The 27,310-nt window shown below is 40.1% G+C and overlaps 1 protein-coding gene across 1 annotated transcript; it reads left to right on the plus strand.

The window, feature by feature from the left end:
* Window positions 1-1,097: 1,097 nt before the first annotated feature.
* On the plus strand, window positions 1,098-26,308 carry LOC117469430 (SH3 domain-containing protein 19-like). Its single transcript, XM_034113828.1, is given in 18 exon segments — window positions 1,098-1,532; window positions 8,917-8,944; window positions 11,105-11,145; window positions 11,761-11,842; window positions 14,038-14,119; window positions 14,121-14,174; window positions 14,294-14,492; window positions 15,972-17,093; window positions 18,784-18,855; window positions 20,773-20,977; window positions 21,354-21,600; window positions 21,850-22,041; window positions 22,325-22,383; window positions 22,498-22,721; window positions 23,519-23,559; window positions 23,744-23,918; window positions 24,098-24,186; window positions 24,500-26,308. Coding segments are annotated over 18 exon segments (3,111 nt in total). The 5' UTR covers window positions 1,098-1,441; the 3' UTR covers window positions 24,608-26,308.
* The last annotated feature ends 1,002 nt before the right edge of the window (window positions 26,309-27,310 follow it).

The following is a 27,310-nucleotide window of genomic DNA, read 5'->3' on the forward strand; positions in this document are numbered from 1 at the left end:
CACGTCTCCCCTCTCCTGCAGGGGGGCGTGGTCAGCAGAATCAGACCGTAGACAGCAAACAGCACATAGAGCGAAATGAGGCATGGCTAAAATGCATGATCTGTTTGGTATTTCGAAAACAGAAACGTATAAATATACCTTATATAGGTATGGCCCTAAAATATATCATTTAAATATAGCATGATAGGTTTCCTTTAAGGTAAACTAAATTACTTTCAGGACCTTTGGGGCACCATAATCCTGCATTATAAATACTTATTGCAGGTAAAAATACTTTTAACTCATGTAAACACATTGCAAGACTTAAATAAACTAAATTGGATTCCATTACTATTTTTTTCAAGAAAGTATCTTGTGCCCATAACATTAAATTAGTATATATCTTTCAGGACCTTGTGTGCCGCATAGTACTCCTGCATTATGACGAGTTCTCTTATTTTGAAATCTTTAAGTCTGTTTTGCTGTTAAAATAACTTTTACTGAAGTATTATTTTGAAGGCAAGACTTCTCTTGTGCTTCTGCTAATTGTGCTTGTATGAAAAGGCCTTGTTTTTCTACAATGAATTATCTGGTGTGAATACGATTAAATATAATACACCTCTTCCAGGACCTTGTGATAACACTGCATTATTACTACTTTTATTTTGAAATCATTAACTTTTTTAATTGCTTTTATTTAATGACAATTACAATGCAGGACTTTTCTTAAGGTATTTATATCTCAGTACTTGTTTAGTAAACGGTGTTTAAAGGTTTACCATTTATATTACCACTCTGTTTCACAATTATTAACTGGTGTATTACAGTATTTACGACTTAAAAAATACATCTTCCAGGACCTTTTGACACTCCTGCAGTATCACGGGTACTTTTATTTTGAAATTGAAGACTTTTTTGTTATTTAATTACTCTTAATCAATAATTTAATGAACGGTTTTAAATCCTGGAATGTGTTATGGTATTGCTATCTCAATACTTGTTTAATAAGCGTTGTTTAGTGCAAGAAATCAGATCATTTTTTAAGCTAGGCTAATTGTTTTGCTAGTTTTATATATGTTGTATCAGTTGATGACGTCAGACGGCCGGAGCGCGTGCGGCGGAGCTCCGTATCTTGAGCTCGCGACCCTGGGGCAAACCAACCGCTGAAGCTCGTGGGAGAAACTCTTCAGACGAACGGATTTAAACTTAAAAACAGCGACTTTTTAACCCATTTAACGCATCGACAGCTCATTAAACACCGAGCCGAAGTGTTTAACTGAACCCTGGAGGTGTTTTCGGGCTGTAAAGTTGTCCTTGTCGGGGTGAACTGGATGGTAAAGACGGTGAAACGGGAGGAGGAATGGTGGTGTTTCTGTTGTGACCCGGCTCCATTTTCTCCTCAAACAAACAGGAGGAGAAAGGAGAGTTAGGGGAGAAAGAAGGGGGTAAATAACAAGGAGAAATGGCCGAAGCAAGGTCAGAGGAAGAGGAGGAAAACATAAGGAGTGAAAACCGGGAACAAGTGGTCCGACGGCAGCCCAACAGCTCCGGAGGTAAAAGAGCGAAATTACTAACTTAATGTGTGTATTATTAACTGTTTACACTTGATTTAGCTTCACTATATTAATACCTGTAGGGAAGATAAACTGTCATACGATGTTACTGCAAATATAATGCTTAAACTGACTCTAAATGGTCAGATATCCGCACCCATTTCTGACGAGATAACTCAAAACACCTGCATCGAGCTGCCCAGTGGTGTAACTAAGTAGATATACTCACTTAAGTACACGTCTGAAGTATTAGCACTTTACTTGAGTATTTACACACTCTTTTGCTACTTTGTACTTCTACTCCACTACAGTTCAGAGGTTAATGGTATACTTTTACTCCACTACATGTATTTAATACATTTAGTTACTTCACAGATGTGGATGAATGATGTGAAATATAATCAAGTGTTAAATCAGACTGTAGTTCCACCTGGAGTAAATTCACAAGCTACCCTGCAGTATACAAAGTCATTCAAACTAGCTGCACCTTTACCAGCTTTGAGAACACTTTAATGATCAATCATTATAACACATATCATATATATTCTGAAATGGACCAATCTGCACCATGACTATTTTTACTGTCGCTACTTTAACTATATTTTGATGATAATACTTCTCTACTTTTACTTCAGGAACATTTTGAATGCAGTACTTTTATTGTAACAGAGTATTCCTACACTCTGGTACTTCTACTTTTACTCAAGTACAAGATCTGAGTACTTCTCCTTATACTCAAGTACAAGACCCGAGTACTTCTTTGACTTTTGGTCACAACCTTGTATATCTTCAGTATTGTAATACCCGTGGGAATGATAAACTGTCCCAAGCTGTTATATAATCCCAGCTGACTCTAAATGGTCAGATATCCGCACCCATTTCTGACAAGATAACTCAAAACACGTGCAGCTAGCTTTCCTAATACTTTCTGTTGCATTGCAGTACTTTTGCTGAACTCCATAATACTTCCACAGAGTCTTGATCTTCTGTGATATTTGCAGTGTCCCTGTTAAATCTCTCATAGGACTGATACAGCTGTTTCATCAAGTGTAAATACTGCACTGGCAGGACATGCAAAGTACTAGTAAAACATGCAAAATATGAACTTTTAACAAATATATAAAGTAGTCTGCAGCCTTTAGAGTGTGTACAGTAAGGACATGTCAAAGTAGGTTTGCATTAATGTTCTAAAAGTTTTGAAATTTGGAGAGAAATGTGTTTTTGTGCTCAGGGATTGAAGGATTTGTTGATTATTCTAACTATGTTGAGTATAGATTCATATTTATTTTACATTTTACAACAACAATGCTAACAAATTCACACGTCCAGCTTCTCAAATTGGATTATTTGATAGTTTTCTTTGATATTTAACCTATTATATATAAGTTTTGGGGCTTTCATTTGGACTAAACAGGTAGTTTTAATATGATAACTTGTTCTTAAATATACCTTCTTGACTTTCTTCAAACATGTTCATATTTTATTACATTTAAAAGCAAAAATTGCATACACGTCACACTCACAGGTTCCAGCTACTAAAATGGGATTATTTGATAGTTTCCTGTACTTTCTGTGATATATAAACCTATTACATCTAGGTTATGGCTCTCAATTGGACTAAACTAATTGTATGATTAATTGTAATTTAATCATCTGTAATGGGAGTTTTTGGACTTCCTTCTAACACGACATGTACCAGAATTGACAAATGACTTAGATGTGTTTTTAAAACAAAACTGATAAGAGATTCAAAGTGTGTGTGTGTGTGTGAGAAACTCGGTCATAAAGTCTTGCATCAACATGTGGGTCAAAGTTTACACACGCAGGTGTAAATACACACACTCCCATTTAACTGTAAAGGTGCAGGCCTGTGCCAACACTCACAGCCATTAGAGAAACACAAGCTATCATTCAAAGTGACTCTTCACGGTTATTGTTTTAGTTTGTCTCAGTCAGAGAAGTGTAGAGATGATGCCATGATCTCTGGGCTTTTGAGAAGATTACAACACAAGTTCAGGCCTCTTTATTGAAGCGATACTAGGATAAAAAAACCACGCCTAGTTTTTTTAAATGAAAGAATCCACCCCTTATTATAACTCGACATGCCGTGTCTGCTATTATTTGCTTTAAATCACCCAACAATGGGGTTTCAGTGAGACTCTAGCTGTTTGTAGTGTTAGCTTTTAAGATGTGACTGTCACAAATACCCTCGTGATAAAAGCATAAAATAACGAGTCAAAAATAAAGAGACAAAATCTACATTTCAGTGTCTATTTTGCAAAATGAATCAAACTGAATATTCACCTCTTTTTTTTGTATCTTCAATGCATTATAATGATCTTTTTTTTAATGATTGACTCCTTTCCTTTATCGGTACGTCCACACGGCAGCGTCGCGTTGAAGCTTGCCAGTGGGCGTGTCGGGCGTGCGACCAACAACCAATCACATGAATCTCCCGCCCCGGACACAGAAGCACGTGGTTTGATTGGCTAGAGCTTGTACTGGCATATGATTTGATTGGCTGGCGCTTCCGTCGACGCTTGAAAAGTTGAACTTTTCTCAACTTTCGAAGCGAGCAGCGGAGGCAAAGCGACGCGACGGAACCACAATGCAGTTCGGCAAAGCGTGACGTCACCTCATTCAAAGTGAATGGGAAGACGTCTCCGTTGAAGCACGTGACGCTGCCGCGTGGACGTACCGTAACGGGCCCTATTCTGCTCTAAAGCATGGAAACAGTAGAGGCACTAAGTACAAATATGAAACCTGAAAATGAGCAGAATATGTCCTCTTTCAAACCTTTTTCTATAATTATTCTAAAAAACTAATCGTAAATAATGATCTTATTCCAACAAATGCTCACATCTGAGAAGCTCTACCTCGTCGATATTTGCAAATGTTGCTTGATAAATGTCCTTGAACTAATGAATTCCCAAAAATGATTATCAGTAATGTTCTGCCTATACTGTAGCTTTCATAAAAAGGTAAAACTTTCCAAAATAAAAGTTCCTTGAATAGATTTCTTTAATATTGCTATTTTGCAAGCCGAATAACTGCTTTCTGAATATTCAACCCTTTTATTTGTATTGCCTTCGATCCAAATGTTTGACTCCTTTCTTTTAAGGGTTTGTATAAGGGAGATTTCTTCTTTGCATTTCGGATGTTTGGAAACCAAAACTACAGGCGATTATTAGCTTTCTGTCAATTATTAAATCATCCGTCAGCTTTCATATAAAGGCAAAACGTTCCCAGATAAAAAGTTCCTTGACTAGATTTCTTCAATATTTGCTATATCATGATTTAATTAGCTTTAATTGATATACAATTCCATATATAAGTTGTATCTGTATCTCCCACTTATTTCCAACTTATTTAGAATAAACAAAAGTAGTAGAAATGGGAAGTTCAAATTCAATCAATAGGAGACAGTTGATCTGACGGGGAAGTGCGTCACAGAAACACATTAAAAAACATCCAACATCACAACTAATAGTGAATAACATCTGTCCTCCTCTGTGGCAAACAATAAACGCATGTTCATACGTAAAGAAAGAGTGTTAAAACATTACATTACATGTCACTTGTTAGGCGCTTTTATCCAAAGCGACTTACATACTCAATACAAGGAGCAATTTGGGGTGAAGTGTCTCAGGGACACAACAACATGCTGACTGCAGTGGGGTTTGAACCTGTGACCCCCCTGATCCCAACAACAACGCACTAGTCCACTGCGCCACACGTCAAGATTAGGAGCATGTGTTGATTTGTCAGCTGTGGTTGTGTAATAGATGGGATAAAAACAAGCCATTTGGAGTGACTTTTCATCAGATCATCTTTAAAAATATGACATCCAATAGTCTTTGATTGAAACCATTTGGAAGCATTTAATGAAGTCTTGCATGGGAAAGTATTTAGTTTTTGTGCAGCGCTCCAGCTCTTTGGTTCATGACTTAAATGCAATCTGTGATTAATTTCTCTGGCATCTCAATGTGTTCGCCCCTCCCTTTTAGAGTTGGGAAATGCAGTTTAATCAAAACGTCATCTCAAGTTCAATTTCAGCTTTGTTGTTATTTAAATATTTACATTTTTATGAGACAACAGAAAAGATGTTCTCAGTTTTAAAGAAAGATGTTTTGGCTCGTTGACATTTTGAATAAATTATACAGCTTTCATTTTCAAAACAGTTGTAAAGGTTTTATTATAATAGTACCTTTTTATATAGTATTTATTCATATTTTTGGTGTATTTTATTTATGGTTTTGGTCTTTTACACTTCTTGGTTTTTATCTTTTTGATCAACTTTTAATTTCTGTACCAAAAAGAGCAAAAACATACTTACCCCTAGATTCCACCGGGTCCGTCTGCGGCGCGTTACGGGCGTGTTACGGCTGCGCCGCGGTGCTCACGGCGATCGCGGCCACTCTAGTCAATGGGTGCTATTCCACCACACGCGGCGCGTTACGGCTCAGAAGCGGCTCGGCGCAGGGCTCCTCTAAAATTAGGATCGAATCCTATTTTTGTCGCGGCGCAGCTGTAACGTAAGGTCGGGCAGGCAGGAAGTGGAACCTTCAGAGCATATATAGCATATATATATATATATAGATATATACACACACACAAACTAATTTTGCAGACCCTATCCCTCCGTAGTCTTTCAAGTAGGAGGAGAAATGCCAGCGTTCTCCTCCGGTTTACAGGCACTGTGTAAATTATATATATAGAATAATTATGATGATGAATGCATTTTTTTTACCACTAAAATACAGCAACACATCTTTGATTCATGTCGTTTATAACTGGAATATTACAGTTATTATTAACTTTGTCTGTACAAAGTAGCCTGTCCAGGAAATATGCCCAAATCAACAAAAACTTTTTTTTTTGTTTGTAAGTCGATATCATCTCAGTTAGGGATGTCCCGATCACCTTTTTTTGCTCCCGATCCGATTCCGATCATTTGATTTTGACAATCTGCCGATACCGATTTTTCCCGATCCGATCTTTATGCAATGCATTAAGAGAAAAAAACGGTAACAGATAACGGCTGGTCATCCAACGCGATGAATTCAGCTATCTTGGCTGTTATTTTTTTGGCCTTTTCACTGTTCTGGGGCAGTTTCTCTTTCCTTTTAAAAGTCTCTGAAAGTGTCGGTTGTTTCAGTGCCGTTACCTGAGTGGCCGCTGTGTACTCGTCGTCGTGTTGTTGTTGGTGGTGTTTGTATTAGATTGGTCGTGTTGAACGTAGCTCTGTTCTTTCCACCACGTGGAACCTCCGCCTTGCAAACATTGCATCTGGCTGTTACACTGCCTTCGCTTTCAATTTTATAATACTTCCAAACTCCTGACATTTTCTCTGTCCCGACTCCCGAGGCACCAGCTGAACGTAGCCTCTTGTTAGCTTACTGCTACTATTAGACACTGCGCCCACTCTGTTGCCAGATTTGAGAGAAATAAGCAACCAGGTCTATGAAAACAAGCCCAAAAGAAGCAACACATACATGATGTTGTGTCATTTTAAACCAAAACTAAGGCCTCAGGATGACTTTAAGACGTGAACATGGTCATTTTTGTTTTGTAACATTAAATAAAATTATTAAAAAAAATTATTTAAAAAAAAAAAAAAAATTCCGATCCCCGATTTTTTTTTCTCCCGATTCCGATCTTTTGAAAATCACGTGATCGGCTCCGATCCCCGATCACGTGATCGGATCGGGACATCTCTAATCTCAGTGTCTTCGGGTAAGGAAATGTAGGGTTAAGAAAGAGCAATTCTCCTTAGGATTTAGGACATTTTGATGGTCAGTTTTTCATTATTTTCCACCCTTTTTACAGATAAAACAATAATGAAAATAACCATAAAGCCAGAGCAGTGTACCTGTCCACCTGATACATGCTTAACTCCAATATTCACGCTCTTTTTGCTCCGTTTTAGTCCCTTCCTACATCCATAAACGTCTCTTTAGCTGCTAAATGTCCAATTTCATCATCTTTTTACAGCTCTTTCCTTGTAACCATCTGGAAACCAGTCTAAAAAGTCAAGTTAAGAGGAGTTGAAAGACATTTAAACCCTTTTTGAGTTGATAGCCACGTACTCTTTGGACTCATTATTCATATAAAGTGCCGAAGAAGAAACCCAACCGATGACGTTGAGCATTAAAGGAAAATCTGCTGCGCTGTGCATTTGCGTGTTTGAACGCTGCTCCAGCCTGCAGCCGAGCAAACATCTGGAAGTGTTAAAAAACTCCTGATGACTGCAGCAGAATCCCTCAGCAGCCAATCACAGCACCACTTCCTGGGTGCTCTCGGCCAATCGGGAGGCTGGGACAGAACACAGGAGGTCCAGTCAGAGTTTATAGAGACGGAGAGAGACTGGAGGCAGAGAAGAAGGACTCAGAAAAGAGGGGTTTATTTTGCGTTTTTTAACAGAAAGACGTGTTTTTTACAAACCTATCACTACTTTGTTTCTCTGGAGACTACAGGACGTAAAGCCGACCTGATTATCACTAAAAGAAAGGAGGTAGGAGATGATTAAATGCACACAGATGCAGAAAAACAGCTTTAACTATTTACTTATCCATCTATTTTCTCACTATGAGGTGAGGTTGAAGACATAGTAATTTACCTTTGACTTTTTGATTGTCGCTTCTTAACGATACTGTTAAACTACACTTCCCAGAAGTCACCTGTGATTCAGTGCCAACATGGACAGTGGCATCTTTCTCTCCTGGGATTACTTTTGGATTCAAGGTGGCGCTATTTTGCACCACGACTCTTACTGTAAATTAGGAACAAACTGGAAACCCAGGACGCATCACTTCCTGTCCGCAGAGGACTGTTTTCAATTAAAACAACAAACAACTGAAGGGACACGTTGCTTACAAACCTTCCTTCAAACAACAATTTAAAGACAAATTCTTATTTTGTGTATTGTGTCATTTAAATTGTAAACTATAGATTTGACTTATGTTTTGTTTACTTATTTATTATAATAATAATACATTTAATTTGTATAGCGCTTTTCCTGGTGCTCAAAGCACTTTATTTATTCATTATTTATTTATTATTTATTTATGTATTTTGTATTTCTTTATTATGTCTTGCCTTTATTTGTACTGGTGCCTCTTGTTGTTGCACTATCCCCTATTTTATTCTGATTTAATAAGTATTTGATCTGTGTAACCATCTCTTGTGCATAGTACAGAAAATATATTAAATATAGTTGGAAAACAAGATGGATGTGATCAAAATACAAGTAAAAAAAGTCCAGAAAATTGCATTTATGCCTATTTTTAAGGCCTTAATGCATTTTTACACAAAAAAAAACGCACATTTAAAAAAAAAAAAAAAATGTTCAGGTCTTTTATTAACAATCTCTTTCTGTTCCCAGGTCGACGTAAACCAGAGCATCGTCTCAGGTACGTTTTTCATCTTTTCTCCTCGTCTCTGACTCACCTGGCACTAAATGTGAGTTTAATTTGACGCACATGGACAGAGAGAGGTTGAGCCAGCGAGGTGTGTGTGTGTGTGTGTGTGTGTGTGTGTGTGTGTGTGTGTGTGTGTGTGTGGTGTGTGTGTGTGTGTGTGTGTGTGTGTGTGTGTGTGTGTGTGTGTGTGTGTGTGTGTGTGTGTGTGTGTGTGTGTGTGTGTGTGTGTGTGTGTGTGTGTGTGTGTGTGTGTGTGTGTGTGTGTGTGGTGTGTGTGTGTGTGTGTGTGTGTGTGTGTGTGTGTGTGTGTGTGTGTGTGTGGTGTGTGTGTGTGTGTGTGTGTGTGTGTGTGTGTGTGTGTGTGTGTGTGTGTGTGTGTGTGTGTGTGTGTGTGTGTGTGTGTGTGTGTGTGTCGTGTGTGTGTGTGTGTGTGTGTGTGTGTGTGTGTGTGTGTGTGTGTGTGTGCAAAAAAAGTTAAAGAACATTTTCTTAAAGCATTAGTTTATAATTCTTTAGTGAATAATTAACTTCGACTGGGCAATATATAAATAAAACATCTTGTTATCTTGTGAATGTTGTCTTTTCCTGGTTTAAAAGTTGAATTACAGTCAAATAAGTGGTATATTCTGACAGTTTTAGCTGCTAAAACCACATTATTGAGGGGGGGTTAAGCCTTTGCAGACCATTGAGATGCACACAAACCTATATAACACACTTAATGGAAGGGAAAACCCCAAAAAAGCATAATTGGACCTCTTTAATATGAGGTTTAAAGGGAATATAATGTGTATATTCATTGTGTGCATGCATACAATCAACAAATGGTGTACATTTTCCTCATGAAACTTCAAATAAAATATATTTAACATCCAGCAAGCCGTTTACTTTCACATTGGCTTGTTTGAATAACACTTTCTGCATGCTTCTGCACAATACAAACAAAATAGGGGTAAATATAACAATGTAATGTAAAAAGAAACTGGGTAAAAGACTGCTTTCGTCATGGTAACAGAATGAGAAACTCCTCCCTTCCTTTAGGCATCTTCTCATATTCTTCACACAACTGCTTCTGTCACTTTCTGTATGAAACCCTTCAAGAAAGTCTTGTTCAAAAGACAACAAGCCTTTTATTCCTGCTGCCTTTTGTAGCTGTAATCTGACACACACTCTATAAAAGTGACGTCATGGGGGGGAAAGGGAAAGGGCTCAAACATCTGCCAAACAACAAAAAACTACCTCAGCAAAAAGGAAAAGTAGAAAGTCAAAAACATAGAAACTACAGCATCAAAAATGACCAACAAGTTTTAACTAGATCTGTTTTTCAAATGTTTTTGTCCAACCCTTTTCCTGTGGACGGCTTGAAATGGAAAAAGGGGGATGAAAGGTTTCCATCGCTGTTTAAAGTAAAGCAGTGAGTTTCTGTGTGTGTGTGTGAGGGGTGAGTCATGTGTGTGTGTTCATGGTTAACAGCTCTGTAGCAGAAAGGAAGAGTATAAGAGAGTCAGAGACAAAGAAAAGAGACAGAGAGACGATTTAAAAGACAGAAAGTCAAAGACGTCTGACCTCCTTCTGTCTTCTGGGTGAGTCGTTGATTCCTATCCTGCCTAGCAACGACTGAACACGTTAGGGTTAGGGTTAGGGTAATAGACGGCTGGGAAATTCAGGGCAGTTTTCCAAAAAATCTCTCTGAGGATTCAGCTAAAGATGCTAACAACAGATGCTAACCAGGAAATTGTAAGGGGGTTAAAACTGCATGTAGCAAGCGATACTAAACAGTTAAACCATTCATAATATCTCTTACAAAAAGGCCATGAGATGTGCTTATCTTCGAACAGTTAACATCTTTCAAAGCTTGGTATTTCTCTTCATTAGCCCACTATATATTTGTCTTAAGAAGTGCTCTCTTGTACGTCAAAAACTTCTGTACCACTCTATTAATATATATTTGTAATCATACTGTCTATGAGTGTGTCTCCTCTGGGATGGAAAAGGATGTTCACAGCAGTTGTTTGTGCAGAAGATCGGTCCTTTTTCCAAGAGAGCTAGAAATAAACATATTGGGTTTCATTAAACTGCAGGATACATCGGGTCGGCTGAGGTTAAACAACGTGACTCATGTTTTCCTCTCTTTCTCTTTTGCTTTCTCTGCAGTCAGGGTCCTCTGTCGTCCATCAGAGCGGCCATCAAGAGAAGTGAGTATATGCGTTTTGAGTTTCTCATCTTGTTCTTGCTTTAGTGCAGATACGCTCCATTTAAACACAAAGCGAAACCATGTCGCTGCAAATCATACTGTAATCACGGTGCAGATTATTTTAGGGGTTTACAAGTACATAAAGACAATCTGGGAAACTAAACGGAAACTATGACGGCATCGGGGTTCAAACACGCGATCAAGTGATGCCAGAAAACAATATTTCTGTTCCTCAAAAAACTGTATAATGACTCCAGAAATCTGAGTATCAAACAGAGCGTCAGGCGGCGGAGACAGCTTTGTTTTTACGGAGCTCCGACGTCACGTTGTTGTTTACGTCCACGCCACCATCTTGTATCTCGAGAGAATTTATACATCTTATAAGATATACAAGATCAGCGCCACAGTACTCAGACTATATCTTCTATTAAAGACCCCTGATGAGCGTCATACTCTTTCTGTACCAAATGTAAAATATTACAAGAACATGCACTGTGGAAACTCAGGAAAGAAACTGATAGCAGCACTTTTTTAACTTATTAAAGGCTTTATCTGTAAATATTTGTTTGTCAGTATTGTTATGTTTTATATGAACTGTTTCCTGTGTGTCTCTCAGCCTCCACCAGGACGACATCTCTCTCTGAGTCATCCAGAGAAAGAGAGAGGGAGAGAGACAGAGAGAGAGAGAGAGACAGGAGGTGACACACACACACACACACACACACACACACTTACTGACTGAAGCTAAACCAGTGTGCAAAGTGTGCTGTCCATATGGGAACATTTTCCCTAAAAATCGTATAAGATTACTGTTTGATTTTGTATCTTTGCTTTTTAAATATAGCACGGACGTGTTGTTGTCTCCTCTGTCGTACTGTTTTATGTTGATGCTCTTTAAGGAATTTGTCAAGTCAGGAAAAAGGGATATTTTAGTAAACAAGCAAGCGTGATGTTTGGTGTTTACAGTCCATATCTTCGTGTGAGGAGTTTTAATGGATTCAATATCAACCTCCTCCTCCTGCTGGATTTGGAAGCTTTTATAAACTTATTTATAAATAGTTTTACAAAGTCTGAACTAAATTCCCTTTTCATGAACTACCCTTGTGCATCACTGTTTTTAATCGTTTCATAATTTTAGCTGCATCAGATCCTATAATAAAGTGTGCACTAGGGGTGCAACAACTAATCGACTTAATCGATTAAAATCGATGACCAAATTAGTTGCCAGCTAATTCAGTTGTCGATTGTGTTTTACGCGCCGTGAAGCTCCGACGTTATCGGTCTTTTTATCGGTACTGGAGACATTTAAAAAAGATATGTCATGTGTATTATTGCTACATAAACATTATATCGCAGTCTTACGGCCCGTCCACACAGCGGCGTGCGTTGAAGCTTCAGCGCTTCTGCCCATTCACTTTGAATGGGGTGACGTCACGCTTCGCCGAACTGCATTGTGGGAGCAAAGCGTAGCAAGCTTCAACGCACGCCGCTGTGTGGACGGGCCGTTAGTGTCGCCAACTCCATTTCTAATATGCAAAAAGACAAAAAAATGCGTCTATGATGTATTTTCGATCTTTCCAATCCAGACGAGAGATCTCTCTCCCCCGTCTGTGTGCGAGGGGGCGGGGCAGTTTACACACACGCTCTGCTACATGCATGCAACACACACGCGGCTGCTACATGCATGCAACACACACGCGGCTGCTACATGCATGCAACACACACGCGGCTGCTACATGCATGCGAGACATACACGGCGGAGAGAAGCGCTCCGAGGTGTGGTTAAATGTTTTGAGGTGGAAAATGCTCGTTGCCAAAAGTGCAATAAGAGTTTAGTATCTAAGGGCGGTAACACGAGCAATTTGTCTAAACATCTTGTAAAAGTGCACCACATCCAGACGGAGAAATGCACCATTTTCGACTGTCTTTCTAGTAGCTCTGTAGCCCCATCCACGAGTAACGTTTCCACGTCAGGTGTTATGTATGCTAGCAGCAACACACGGAGCTAACTCAATGATACAAACATGGGTTAATGATTAAAGGTAACGGAGTTATTTAGTTTGTTAAAGTTTCAGCTATTCTGTTTACAGTTCTGTCATCAGATTATTTAATATGATTTGTTAAAACACTGTTGTTTCTTTTGATGTAAAATATTATTTATTTAATTTAAATAAAAAGCAATGTTAGTTTTGTTCACTATTTGTTTAGTTAGTTTAATAATATATGTATTTTTGAATCAATCATCTTTATTGTCTTCATTGTTAGTTTCCACATGCCTAAAACAACCTCAAGCTACATCTAAAAGTTGATGGCTAAATAAGAGCGTTTGAGTTGTGCAAGGCATAATAGTCCGAATAGTCGATTAATCGTTTCATTAATCGACAGATTAATTGATTATCAAATTGGGCAAAGAAAAATGTTATTTCCCGGGTTTCCTGCACAAAGAAATCACAATGCATCAAAATAAATGTTGATTCTCTTTGACTTATATGTCCGACTGGTTACAAATATCCCTTTTCGCATTAAAGTATACAGCAAATAATACTTTTGGGTGGTTTTAAGCTAACATCTAAAGGATTCAAATTCAGAAAACTAGAAAATATCTACTAGTTGTTTAGGAATGATGAAATGTGTCATGTCGTGGATTTCTCAGTCGCTTTTATTGTCATTTGTAGTTATATCAATGAAAATCTGAGGTCACAGGCTCCTCCAACAGAGCAACACAATAAAACAGATAAAATAGTGCAAGTAAATACAAATAAAATAGAATAGAAATATGTTGTAGCTAGGCGTGAATTTAAACTGACAGTGACATAAATAATAATAATTCAATTAGACTTATGATATATTTCTCAGTCGCTGACTTCCTGTTGTTGTTGGTGCTTGTTTCTAGACGCCCGGAGATCACCATCCTGTGTGCGGAGCCGCTTTCCTCCACTTCCTGGTTCCCAGGGGCCTCCGCAGGATTCCCCCCACCCCCCCCCTCCTGCCGCTCAGATCTGGGGCCCCACCATCCCTCCGTCCATTCAGGTGAGTCTGTGATCTGGAAGTAAACAAAGAAGTCCAAAGGAGGCGTTTCAGACAGAGATTATTGCCTTTGCAGACCATTCACATGCAACCTATTGAACACATGCATTTCTCCTCCTCAGCCTCCTCCATCCTATGAGGAGGTGATCAGGGAGAAGACACAGGAGCAGACTCTTCCTCTTCCTCTTCCTCCTCTTCTCTCCAGCTCTTCATCATCATCATTATCATCATTATCATCATTATCATCATTATCATCACGTCTAGCTTCTACAATAACCATCGCCACGCAGACTGACCCAGGATCTGCCCCCGACCCCCAGGGTGAGAGGAAGCTCAATTATTTTCTAGTAAATATATACAAGTAAAGTTCATTTAACACTTTAAGAGATCAAGAAGAAAGATTGTCACTTATTACTAGTAATAGCTACGGGCTTTTTTTTCACGAAACTGTGTCTCAGGGCTTCTTAACATTGAACAAACTATGAATGTGTCACACCCACCTAACGGGAAGAAACTCAGCTAACTGATGATATGAACCATTTTTACCGAAACAAAACACAAGTCTCACAAGAAGCATCTAAATGAGCCCTTAGCGAAAAAATGCTAACGCACTTAGCACAGCACTCACGGTATAAATACTTTATTACTTATCGTAACTGAACATACAAGATATCAGATTAAAGCTGAGATTCCACAGATTCTACAGGTATAAGTATTATCACTGTGCGATCAAAACTCACCGCAGCGAAAGCCAGCAAAGACGACACAGAACGTAGCTGTAGGTAGCCAACACGACAAATGTCTTACCTTTGTTGTTTTTCTGATCAAAAGTTGTGTTCAATGGCATTAAAACGATAAAAACGCCGCTGAAGGTTAATCCATAGGTTAATCCAATGTGTCTGTGTCACTTTGAAAAGATTCCTGATAATCCATCATCATATTTACTAGTTTTCAGTCTTCAGTTTTCAGATTTCAGAGCGTAACATAGCTTTCGGTTTGGGCAAACTGCGTGTGCATCACTCTCACTCCTTATTTGGTAACGTGTAGGTGGATTTAGGAACTTTCTCTTCGATTCTATTGGCTCTAACGGTTCAAAAGTGGTGTCAATCATCAAAATCGACCAATGGGTTCCAGAGAAACGGCAAATCCACCCAAATCACCCCAGAGTTGTTGTTTCTTTTTGCTAAATCTCTCTAAAAAGGTCACATGTCACTTGTTTTGCATCAATCTTGATACAGGGTACTTATTATATGTTATAGTTTGGATTCCTAAAGCTTTTAGTCTACCATCCCATCATTCAAGCTGGTTTTCACTAGAAGTAATGTTTGTTTTTTTGGACAGATACTATAATTTACATTTCTTTACTATCTTCAATCTGAATTTACTTTAAAATAAAAACATCTATATTGATTCTGACTCTTCTACATCCAACTCACAGGTTTATCATTCCTTTGAGAAAAAAGATTATTAATTTAACCCTTTTAGAAGTGTATTTATAGTCATTTGTTCTGGGAATGTCATTTTCGAGCCTGAGACCTGAAAAATCAGTTAGGTAAACAACACATAACATCAATCACCCTCAGAGTAGTAATACAAATAGTAATTATATATATATTCTTGTAGATTTAACTGTATCTCATTTGATGTGTATGCCAGTTTCTTAAAATGCAAATAAGATAAGATAGGACTTTATTTATCCCGAAGGAAATTGTTTGTGCCAGAGTTGCAAAAATCCAATAAACACAACAGCGTGATAATAAAACTGTACACTAACAATTATAAATAATAATGTGTCTACAGTGAGACGACCAGTAAGACCACAACGACCGCCTTTCCCCAGCCCTCCCAAACAGTCTCACATTGATGACATCACCATCTCAGCCAGCCAATCAGCACTCAGCGTGGCACCAAACACACACCTTCCCTCCACTTCTCATTCTCAAACGGACCAATGGGATCGGCCCGTTGAAGTAGAAGCTCCTCCTCCTTCTACTTCTTCTTCTTCTCGCGTCCCATTGGAGCGTCCTAAGCCCCGCCCCCGCTCCAGGCTCAGCGCTCCTCCTCCAATCAGCAGTGAGGTCAGAGTTCAGACTCTGGTGAAGCTACGAGACGACGGCGCGGCTACGCTAGCTGCTCGCACAGGAAGTGACCCGGCTAAACAGGAAGGGAGTCAAGGGAAATACCTTCAGGAGCTTCTCCAGGCGTTCAGCGCCGACGATTGGGGTTTCCCTGATCGCCGTAGCGGCAGCGGCAGCCAATCGGAGAGCGAGGAGGAAGAGGAGGAGGGAGAAGACGACATGGCGGCGCTAAAAGCGAGGATACAAGCCTTTGAGCAGCAACAACAGGTGGCTGATGGGAGCTGTGGAGATTTTCCCGCCACAAAAAGACCCGAAACCCGACCTGAACTTCGACCTGAACCCAAACCACGTCCTCGTCTCGAAAAAAACAAATCCGCGCCCCCTACTGTCGCCCCGAAACCCAAAAATGTTGCACAAGCAGCCAAACCGTCCTGCAAGCGATTCTGGGAGGAGGGTGCCGAGACAGATTTAACCCCTGAACCTGATTCCTGTGTCCTGAAATCTGAACCTGTTGTGGTTCCTGTGAAAAACACGGAGAAACCTTCAATTTCCCCAAAACCTCAGACCTCTACGGACCCCCCTCCACCTTCTGCTGGTCCTGTTCCCGCCCCTAGACCTCCTCCTCACCCCAAACTCACCCCTTCTGTCAGTGAGACTCAAGCTAAACCTCCACCCAGACCTCCAGTCGCCCCCAGGGCCAGCGTCGGAGCTCCTCCCCAGGAAAAGAGCTCCTCGGCTGGGCAAAGAACCCCGACTTTACCCCCCAGACCCTCTGTGGAGCTCAGCAGTGGATCTCATTCTGAGACAGGAAGTGAGGAGACGCAGGACGCTGCGAAACAAACTGGTGAGGGTTATTAACTTCAAAGTCAACTTTATTGTCAATCTTTACGTTTGTGTGTACAGAGAGATAGAAATACAGTTTTCCACAATCCCCAATACAAAAAATACAATTATATGTATAAAAAGATGAATATATACACAATCAACAGACACATTTATACATATGCACACATTAAGACGTAAATAAAAGCACAACAATCAATATATACAAAATAACAGTCACTTATAATAATAATAATAATTCATTGGATTTTTATAGCGCTGTTTAAGCGAGCCGTGCAAACCCGGCCCGTTTTTGGTTGCGTTTCCACTAGGCGTAGTTCCGGCTAACGGGTACCGTTTTTCTGGCTCTCCAAAATCGTGGTTCTTTCCGGGCCAACAACCGGGCTGAGTATGCTAAACTAGTGAGAGAATCACTGGCAAGGGGGCTACAACTACAAAAATGAACATATTTGACCGTGATTTAATTGTAATACACGTTTCAAAATGATGCCGAAGTAACAACATACTGATACCGGTTAGTAACAACCATGAATTAATGCTTTGTCAAGTCTGCAGACAGACGGCAGGCGAAGAACCTTTTAAAATGCGTGTTTTCTAAATGGAGATTGGCTAAGCTAACGCAGTATATGCTCCGACCGTCCACACTCACAACAACGGCCTATACAGACATAAATAAACCAGCGACTGTATTCACCATGACACAGGCAGTCTGTGGTTTGTACTTGTTTAACTTTTGTCTAGTTTCTGAACAGATATGAGGAGCTGTGAGCTCTGAGTGCTAACAGCTAACGGCTGATGTTGGTTTTGTGTTTCGCATTGAAAATTACGCCACGGCTCCGCCTACACTGCGTTGCTATAGTTACAACCCCAGCTACTAAACTGTAATGGAACTGCAGCATGAAGTGAGCCTGGCCTACCAAGGCCTAACTATACCGTACTAAGCCCTTCCGAGGCCCTGCAGTGGAAATGCGCCATAAGAGGGAGGGAAACAAAAGCATATAAGTCAGGTAGCTAGCTCTCAAAAACAGACCCTCCAACCGAGAGAGCGAGCACGACTCTGGCTGGAGCCTGTCACTCTTCAGTTACCGGCGGCCAGGTGCCATCAGTCAGTGCTGATAGGGAGGAAGGGAGAATCCTTAAAGGGACATACACATAACAGGGACAGCAGGGACACGGGGGTCGTCACAGCGGGTCATTTTACAAATATTTACTCGAGGCAGGGGGAAACGTGCTGCTTATCTCCCAGATAATAAAGTCAAGCTCTCTGTTTAGTTTGGAGTCATTGACTGAACTTCAGACTTGTTCACAGCTGATAAGCCGGATTAGTTTGATGGATTTCTCAATGGGAGGCTTTGTAGTTCCTTTACCAGCTACTGATATCAAACTGACACTCAGATCAGATTTAATCAGGTTTAATAGGCTAGAAGTAACATGTGGAAAATAAAAACTGTTTTAATGTATAAGCTTGTGGTTCTATAACAGTGGGGAACATATTTTATATTATATTATTCTATTTAAATGTGTCTATTTATTTTGTAAAGCAACTAAAGCTGTCAAAAATGAGTGCTGTAAAGGTAGAAAGTCTAATAAAAAAAATACAAATACTGCAAACTAATGAAATAGTAGTAAGTAGTAGTCTAAAAAAAAAAAAAAATTATAATCTTAATTTCTTCTGATTTTTGTTGTTTTAGTGAAAGTAAGAAGTCTCCGTCCAGACGTCCCGACCAAACCAGCAGCTCTGACCGCACCACGCAGAGCCAGCGGTGAGAGTGTGTGTGAGAGAGAGAGGGGGAACACTAGCTCCATGTAGCTTCAGTACAATGAAGTGTTTGAGAGCTCAGTGACACACTCATGTTGTTGCAGAAAGTGTGTGTGTGTGTGTGTGTGTGTGTGTGTGTGTGTGTGTGTGTGTTGTGTGTGTGTGTGTGTGTGTGTGTGTGTGTGTGTGTGTGTGTGTGTGTGTGTGTGTGTGTGTGTGTGTGTGTGTGTGTGTGTGTGTGTGTGTGTGTGTGTGTGTGTGTGTGTGTGTGTGTGTGTGGTGTGTGTGTGTGTGTGTGTGTGTGTGTGTGTGTGTGTGTGTGTGTGTGTGTGTGTGTGTGTGTGTGTGTGTGTGTGTGTGTGTGTGTGTGTGTGTGTGTGTGTGTGTGTGTGTGTGTGTGTCCATGGCTCCATGTAGCTTCAGTACAATGAAGTGTTTGAGAGCTCAGTGACACACATCGTGCTCATGTTGTTGCAGAAAATATGTAAACATATGGAGGGATTTTAGGTTGTGTGTGTCCCAGTGTGTGTGTGTCACAAAGAGAGGGGGGGGTTATATGAGTCAATCCAGACCATGTGAAAGAAAAATGCAGTGATTGTGCCAGAAGAAAAAAGGCTCCACTGTTGTTGTGTGCTCTCAGCTGTTGCTTAGTGTGTGTGTGTTTGTTTGTGTGTGTTCAGCCTAGCCATGTGATTGGTCGACTTCTTCAGAGAGAATTTCCATTATGCAACTATCCAGGCTTATTTTGGCTGCTTTATGAACATGTGGGAACCAGGGAGCTTGTTCAGTTTGATTTATGTTCGTCACAGCTCTTGGTTGTGCAAGAGTTTACAAAATCAGCCAATTTCTTTTAATACTTTGTCGCAAAGAAAGAAAATCTGCAGGCTGTGTGCAATAGTTACCCGGCTGTACCCGTGATGGTTTTAAGCTTGGTGCCTTTAAGTACATCTGACTTGTACATGTTGACACCAACAAAGAAAAAGACACGATAACTACATATCAGAATCAAGTGTATTGCCAGGTACATTTACACATACGATGCATTTGCTTTGGTGTCTGGTGGTGCGAACATAAACAACAGCAAAGTAGGTAAACAAAGAAATGTATAAGGATAATAAAAAATAAGTGTTTTTAAGAAACAATTTAGCATTAAAAAAAGATGCTAAAGACAAGTATTTATACCAAATGTAACTAATACAAATAACCTTAAAAGCTAAAAAACAAACACCTTTAGGACAATGAGTAGATAAGATAAGAAGTATTGATCCCAATGTGGGAAATGTTTGCGTTGCAGCAGCATCAAAAGACATGGCATCGTACAATAGAGAAATTAAAAGACTAGAAATAAACAATCCAAAATGTAAACATCTCAAATAGAAAAAAATAGCATTTAAAAATAAAAGTAAAAAAATGTGGAAATACAAATGTACAGTAACGGTATTATACAGTGTATTGTATTTTAAAGTGGACTATATGAAACGTGCCTTTCTGTCTTTGACAAGTGTAGCTCCATCTAGTCCAAACATTTACATATCCACATGGAGCAATAAGCTTGACTCCAACACAAATACGTCTCAGGTAAGTTTGGTTGACCCTTTACTTAAACAAAAGGTATCGGTACAAAACACATATTTTCAAAGTAAAAAAAAACGATATTGCTCCGTGATTCTTTTCTCCTTCTCATTGCCAGCAGCTGCGGTCGGCTACGACGTCAATTTTACAACAGCTGGTTTAAATAAATGATATAATGATACTAATAACAAAGAAATTCAATGTTCAAATATATCTACAGTATATACACACATAATATCTCAAATTATACATTTTAACATATGGCTTCTACAGTTATTATCTCTCTTTAGCTTCTGATATGAACAGTAAGAAAAACCAATATGTTCTGGTATTTGCTCTCCACCTCTAGCTCCAAATCTGGCCCCGAGACCCTCAGCTGCTTCTCTGGCCCCCAAACCTTCAGGACCTTCGCCGGTTCCAACTCCCGCTATAAAACCTCCAACTCCCGCGATAAAACCTCCAACTCCCGCCCCCGCTCTGAGGAAAGGCCCCGTGATCCAAACCAAACCAGAAACCAGCGTTACTGCAACGTCTGACCCCCCTCTTCCTCCACGGTAAGAAGCACATTTGTGATCAACAGTCAAACTGAACTCCACGGTACAGATACAAGTGAAATGAAATAAAGTTTTCTTTATATTGTTTATTTAAGATTAGATAAGAAGTACTTTATTGATCCCAATTTGGGTTATGTTTGCGTTGCAGCAGCATAAAAAAACATTGTACAATAAAAATTAAAAGACTAGAAATAGAAAAAACATCTCAATAGAAAAGTAGAAAATATACATGTGGAAATACAAATGTACAGTAACAAAATATAAAGCAGGATATTATATAACCATAAGTATGTGAGGAATGGAATATTAGATTGAATATAAATGTGTCTAAGAGAAGCTATGGAGCATAATAATAATTATCACTCTTTCCCTCCAGGCCTTCTGGTGTGAAGCTCCTCCCCCTTCGTCCTCCACCAATCAAATCCACCCCCGGGCGTCCGCCGCCTCCAGCCGTCAGCTCCTCGGCCAATCAGACTCCTCCTGCATCCAAAACTAGTCCCGCCCCCTCTGTTTCCACCGCCAACCAGTCAACCAATCAGGTGCCGCCTCAACGAGCGTCAAAGAGAGGACCGCCTCTTCCCCCCCGCCCTAAACCTGGACACCCTCTATACAACAGCTACGAGGTATACACACACTCACTCACTCTCACTCACTCACACACACACACACTCACTCACACACTCACTCACTCACACACACACACTCACTCTCACTCACTCACACACACACTCACTCACTCACACACACACACACACACTCACTCACTCACACACACTCTCACTCACTCACACACTCACTCACACACTCACTCACACACACTCTCACTCACAAAACACCATCATAGATATTAATTCTAACGTCTTAATTTTCAGAAACAGGAAGTGCTGATCGTCCTGGACGACCCGAGCCCCTCAGAGGACCAATCAGATGAGGGCAAGAGTCAAACCGCCGTCATCGACCAATCACGGAGTCTCCTGGACCTGGACAGCCAACCAGAGCCTGCGCGGGATCAGGAGAGCCAATCAAAATCTGACCTGGAGGGCCTCAGCCTATCAGACTCACAGGTACAGGAAGACACTTTTTATAAAGCCTTTTTCATTCAATTTCTTTTGCCTTTTTTAAATATATAGTGATTAAATGTACCTCAAAAAGCTGGTTTAATAATAAATAAAATCGTATTAATGTGGTGTAAGTATAAAATAGCATTGAATAGAGATACAAGTTGTTTAAAAATGTATACACTACTTGAATGCATGTTCTTTCAAACGCTAATTAGCAATAATATAGAAAAATAATTTGTGTTTTTCACAATTATTTTACAAGACTTAATTTTCCTTTGTCCGATAGTCCATTCTTCCTGTGGAGTCTTCGGAGCCGAAAGAACAACTCAACCCTCCTCCTGTCAGGTAACACACAATATTGAAATACTACTATATCATAAGTAAATGAAAATACAAATTTATAACTAAATATGAACTATTTTAATCTAATTTTTTGTTTATATTTCTCTCTCTGTGCAGCGGTCCTCGGTGCGTCGCCCTGTTTGACTACGAGGGAGAGGAGGAGGACGAACTCACCTTCTCTCAGGGTGATGTCATCGCCCTCTTGGAGCTGATTGGTCAGGATTGGGGGCGGGGCCAGATCCACGGACGAATCGGAATCTTCCCGCTGAACTTCGCCGAGGTGGTGGAGCCTCCAGAGGAGAAACCGACGACAACAGAGAGCACCGTGACAGGAAGTACTGGTGAGCCTTTATAGCCCAACATTAGCCGCCTTTAGCTTAGCGGCGGTGACGTGAAGTCATGTGACCTTGCTGTAGTTCCTTTATAGCCCAACATTAGCCGTCTTTAGCTTAGCGGTGGTGACGTGAAGTCATGTGACCGTGCTGCAGTTCCTTTATAGCCCAACATTAGCCTCCTTTAGCTTAGCGGTGGTGACGTGAAGTCATGTGACCGTGCTGTAGTTCCTTTATAGCCCAACATTAGCCACCTTTAGCTTAGCGGTGGTGACGTGAAGTCATGTGACCGTGCTGCAGTTCCTTTATAGCCCAACATTAGCCTCCTTTAGCTTAGCGGTGGTGACATGAAGTCATGTGACCGTGCTGTAGTTCCTTTATAGCCCAACATTAGCCACCTTTAGCTTAGCGGTGGTGATGTGAAGTCATGTGACCGTGCTGTAGTTCCTTTATAGCCCAACATTAGCCACCTTTAGCTTAGCGGTGGTGACATGAAGTCATGTGACCGTGCTGTAGTTCCTTTATAGCCCAACATTAGCCACCTTTAGCTTAGTGGTGGTGACGTGAAGTCATGTGACCGTGCTCTAGTTCCTTTATAGCCCAACATTAGCTTTAATGTGTTAATATGTGGAGATTATCCTGCTGAACTAAACCTATAAGTATCATAAACGTTTGAATAGAGATTATTTTCTGCTATATTTTTAGGGTCCAACACAGAAATACGTCATCACTGCACCACCATATATATTTCATGGTTAAAATACTCTGTAAATAGTAGTTTTATTTATTATTTACTGTGTCCTCAGCAGCACCAGAGACCTCCCTGGATCCAGACTCTCAGACTGCAGTAAGAAAGATCCCTTCTGTTTAAAAGTTGTTTTTATTAAGGATAAACAAGGAAAAAGTGATCACTTGTGTTTTAAATATTGCACACACATTATCACAGAATGTTGTATTTTCTAATAAATATATTATACATTTCTGGTTATATATTTCACTAATAAATCCATTGTGTGTGTGTGTGTGTTGAGGTGGAGGAGTGGGTCGAGGCTTTGTTTGATTTCCCCGGTCAGACTGCAGAGGACCTGTCCTTCCAGCAGGGGGCGCTCATCCTGGTGATGGAGCACATCGATGCTGATTGGAGGAGGGGGAAGCTGGGGGGGAAGGAGGGGGTCTACCCTGCTGCCTTCACACAGCCCTGCAATGGTAACACACACACACACACACACACACACACACACACGTTCCCATCAATAGAATTAATATATGACTAAATTAATAGACAAATGAATAAAAAAATGCATCTATCCAGAGCAGAAAATCAAATCACACGTTCCCATCAGTAGAAATAATATATTAAAATGTTGAATGCTTTCTGTTTCCAGCTCAGCCAATCACAGGCCAGCAGGCAGAGGTTAGAGGCGTGGCGAAGTTCGACTTCACAGCAGAGGGCGAGGGCGAGCTCTTGTTAAAGGTGTGGGTTTGTGTGTGTGTGTGTGTGTGCGTGTGTGTGTGTGCGTGCGTGTGTGTGTGTGCGTGCGTGTGTGTGCCTGGGTTTGTGTGTGTGACTGGGTTTGTGTGTGGGTTTGTGTGTGTGACTGGGTTTGTGTGTGTGCCTGGGTTTGTGTGTGTGACTGGGTATGTGTGTGTGACTGGGTTTGTGTGTGTGACTGGGTATGTGTGTGTGACTGGGTTTGTGTGAGTGACTGGGTTTGTGTGTGTGACTGGGTGTGTGTGTGTGTGTGTTTACTAAAACATGTGCTCTCTTTGTGTCTCCCCCCCTGCAGGTTGGTGACGTCATAACGCAGGTGGAGTTTGTGGATGAGCAGTGGATTCTAGGAGATGTGGGCGGGAAGCGTGGGATTGTTCCTAAAAACTACATTTCCCTTCTCTGATGAGGAAAAAGGGAAATCCTGAAAACTAGGAATAATTTTTTTTCTTCCATTTTTTTTTTTGAGGGCTGAAAACGTATGGAGTTATGTTCCGGTGTTTCAACATTTTACCAAAAACTTTTCAGGCGGTTTTGAAAAAAAAAAAAGCCGCCTGTTCAGTTTTTATTGGCATTTTTTGGAAAGTGGATACCCTCACGTTAACAGGATGGACCTTTGCCGCCGGAGTAAATCTGATTTAACGCTTTGTGTTTTCAAATGTTTGACTCCGTGGACTATTTCCCACCTGGACTGGATTTGACTTGTTATTCCTCTCACTGACTTTTGTCCAATATTCCTGCAAAAAAAACAACTTTTAAAGTTCCTACGGCTTCAAACGCATCTCCCTGCATCCGTTTCAAATCGATCTGCATATCGGGAATATGATCTCTGTGGGACTTCTGCTTCTAAGAACAGCCGTTAGATGACATTTCCTCCTTTGTATGCATCGAGATACATTTTCAACCTGCAGTATTTAAACGGGAAAGTAGGGCTGCGAAATTAATCAAAAATACTAAAGAGACTACTGTAGTATCCAAATGGCTTATTTAAAAGTATATGAATGAAGTAAGAGATAAACAGTATTTTACAGACTTAATTAAACCCCTTGTTTGGTTCAGATCCACCTATCACACTGATAAATGATTTAAAGAAAATAATTCCCTTTTTATATCATGCGTCAAAAGGTTGTTACAATATCAGTTAAAATATTCACAATTTAGTTATTTTTTTCCCAATAGTGCAGCCTTACTGGAAGATTAATTCACTTAAACTAACTCAGTTTAAACTTGTATTTAAATATGCTCATCATGGGGCGGAGACGACGAGAAAACTGGATAAAAATGGAATAAAAATGTATTAAAAACGGAATAATGTGGAGCTTTACGAAGAGGCGAGTCAAATTGTAGGTAGGCAGCCATTTTGTTTTTTTTGTCGTCATGAACGTTTTTAAATCGTAGCGCTCATTGCCACTTTAGTGAGGAAATAACGATGAGTTTTATTTCGTAACGGTAGGTACCTTTTAGTTATTTATAAATGTTTCTTTTGTTGCACACGTTTCCACTGGTAGATTCTTGAAAGCTTTGTAACACTATCACATGCCTTAAATGCATTATAAAAATACCTATAATGTGTTATAATCTGCTTTTATCACTGTATAATATTAGATATAAGCACTCTTAAATATTCATAGAGCCTTTTTGATCATAACTATAAGGTCAGTTATCATAACGCTTAATAATCACTGCGAGTATCATCGTTTAAATGCATTTTAATCACATTATATTGCATTAAAAGCACTGTTTTAATGCAATATTTTTAAGTGAATTGGTCACTGGGTGCTGTTTTTAAGAAATGTTTTTGTAGGGATTTAATTATCATGTTCACTCATATTTCGAATAAACACATTAAAATGCATTATACAAATATTAAATGTAATTATAAAAATTAAAATTCACTCCGATCTCTGCAAAAAAATGACCGGGAGTGACCGGTAAATATAACGTTATATGATATTTGACCTTATATGTTATAAAGTGCTTTAAAATGTGTAACACTAATGTGTGTGTTTTTAAATGAGACACACACACTGAAATATTTAGGAATCGCTTTGTAACTAAACATTCCAGCTTTTTATTACAAATAAAACTGTCAGACATTTCAATAATATTTTAATTTGTATTTTTATTCTTTCATTTCTTTTTAATTGTTGCTCCGATATACACCTGAACATCAGCAGGAGAGGACTCTTTAAAGTGGACCTATCATGCTATATTTAAATGATATATTGTAGGGCCATACCTATATAAGGTATATTTATACGTTTCTGTTTTCAAAATACCAAACAGATCATGCATTTTAGCCATGCCTCATTTCGCTCTATGTGCTGTTTGCTGTCTACGGGTCTGATTCTGCTGACCACGCCCCCCTACAGGAGAGGGGAGACGTGCTCTGATTAGCTGCTGGGCTGTCAGAAGAGGGGGAGAAAAAGAGATCTCCGTCCTCCGTGTTTTATTATATAGAGTCGTTAGTCATTTGTTTTAAAGCTCAATAAATAACAAAGAAGACCTTTGACCGGCACTTTTCTAATTTTGTCCGGAAGATTTAAACTTTAACGGACATCTTGACCGGCGAAAGTAACTGAAACTGAAACTCTGCCGCACGGTCCCCTCGTTCCTTGGAAGAGACGGAGAGGTGGGTGTTTGTCATCTGCTGGTGGACTAACCGGAGAGAATTACAGTGCTTGCCTCGACGGGGAGGGATTGCATTGAATTAAAGCAGCGGGAGCAAACGCTTGCCTCGGGGAGGGAGAAAAAAAGCCACAGCGGAGAATAAACAGAAGGGTAACCATGGTAACTATGGGCGGGAAGTCTTCTTCGCTGCTTTTGTGGCAGACTACAGCGCCACTTACAGGCCTGGCATATGTACTACAGCGTCTCCAGCGCTTTCGAGCGGCAATGGCCGGCCGTGGCCCAACCCCACATTCCCCTGATAGGTGGAGAGTTGGCCCAATAGCCGTAGCGCCACCGTCCTGACGTCAGGACAGTGTTCAAATCTGGATCAGTTTTTATCAGATCCGTTGCAGCCCCTTTTTTAGAGATTTGGGTATGGAGGAAAATAGAGAGGGTTGTGTTTTCTGACACTTGGTGAGTTCCCTGGAACACCGGGGAC

This window comes from Trematomus bernacchii, unplaced genomic scaffold, assembly GCF_902827165.1.
Source record: "Trematomus bernacchii unplaced genomic scaffold, fTreBer1.1, whole genome shotgun sequence".
Taxonomy (NCBI): domain Eukaryota; kingdom Metazoa; phylum Chordata; class Actinopteri; order Perciformes; family Nototheniidae; genus Trematomus; species Trematomus bernacchii.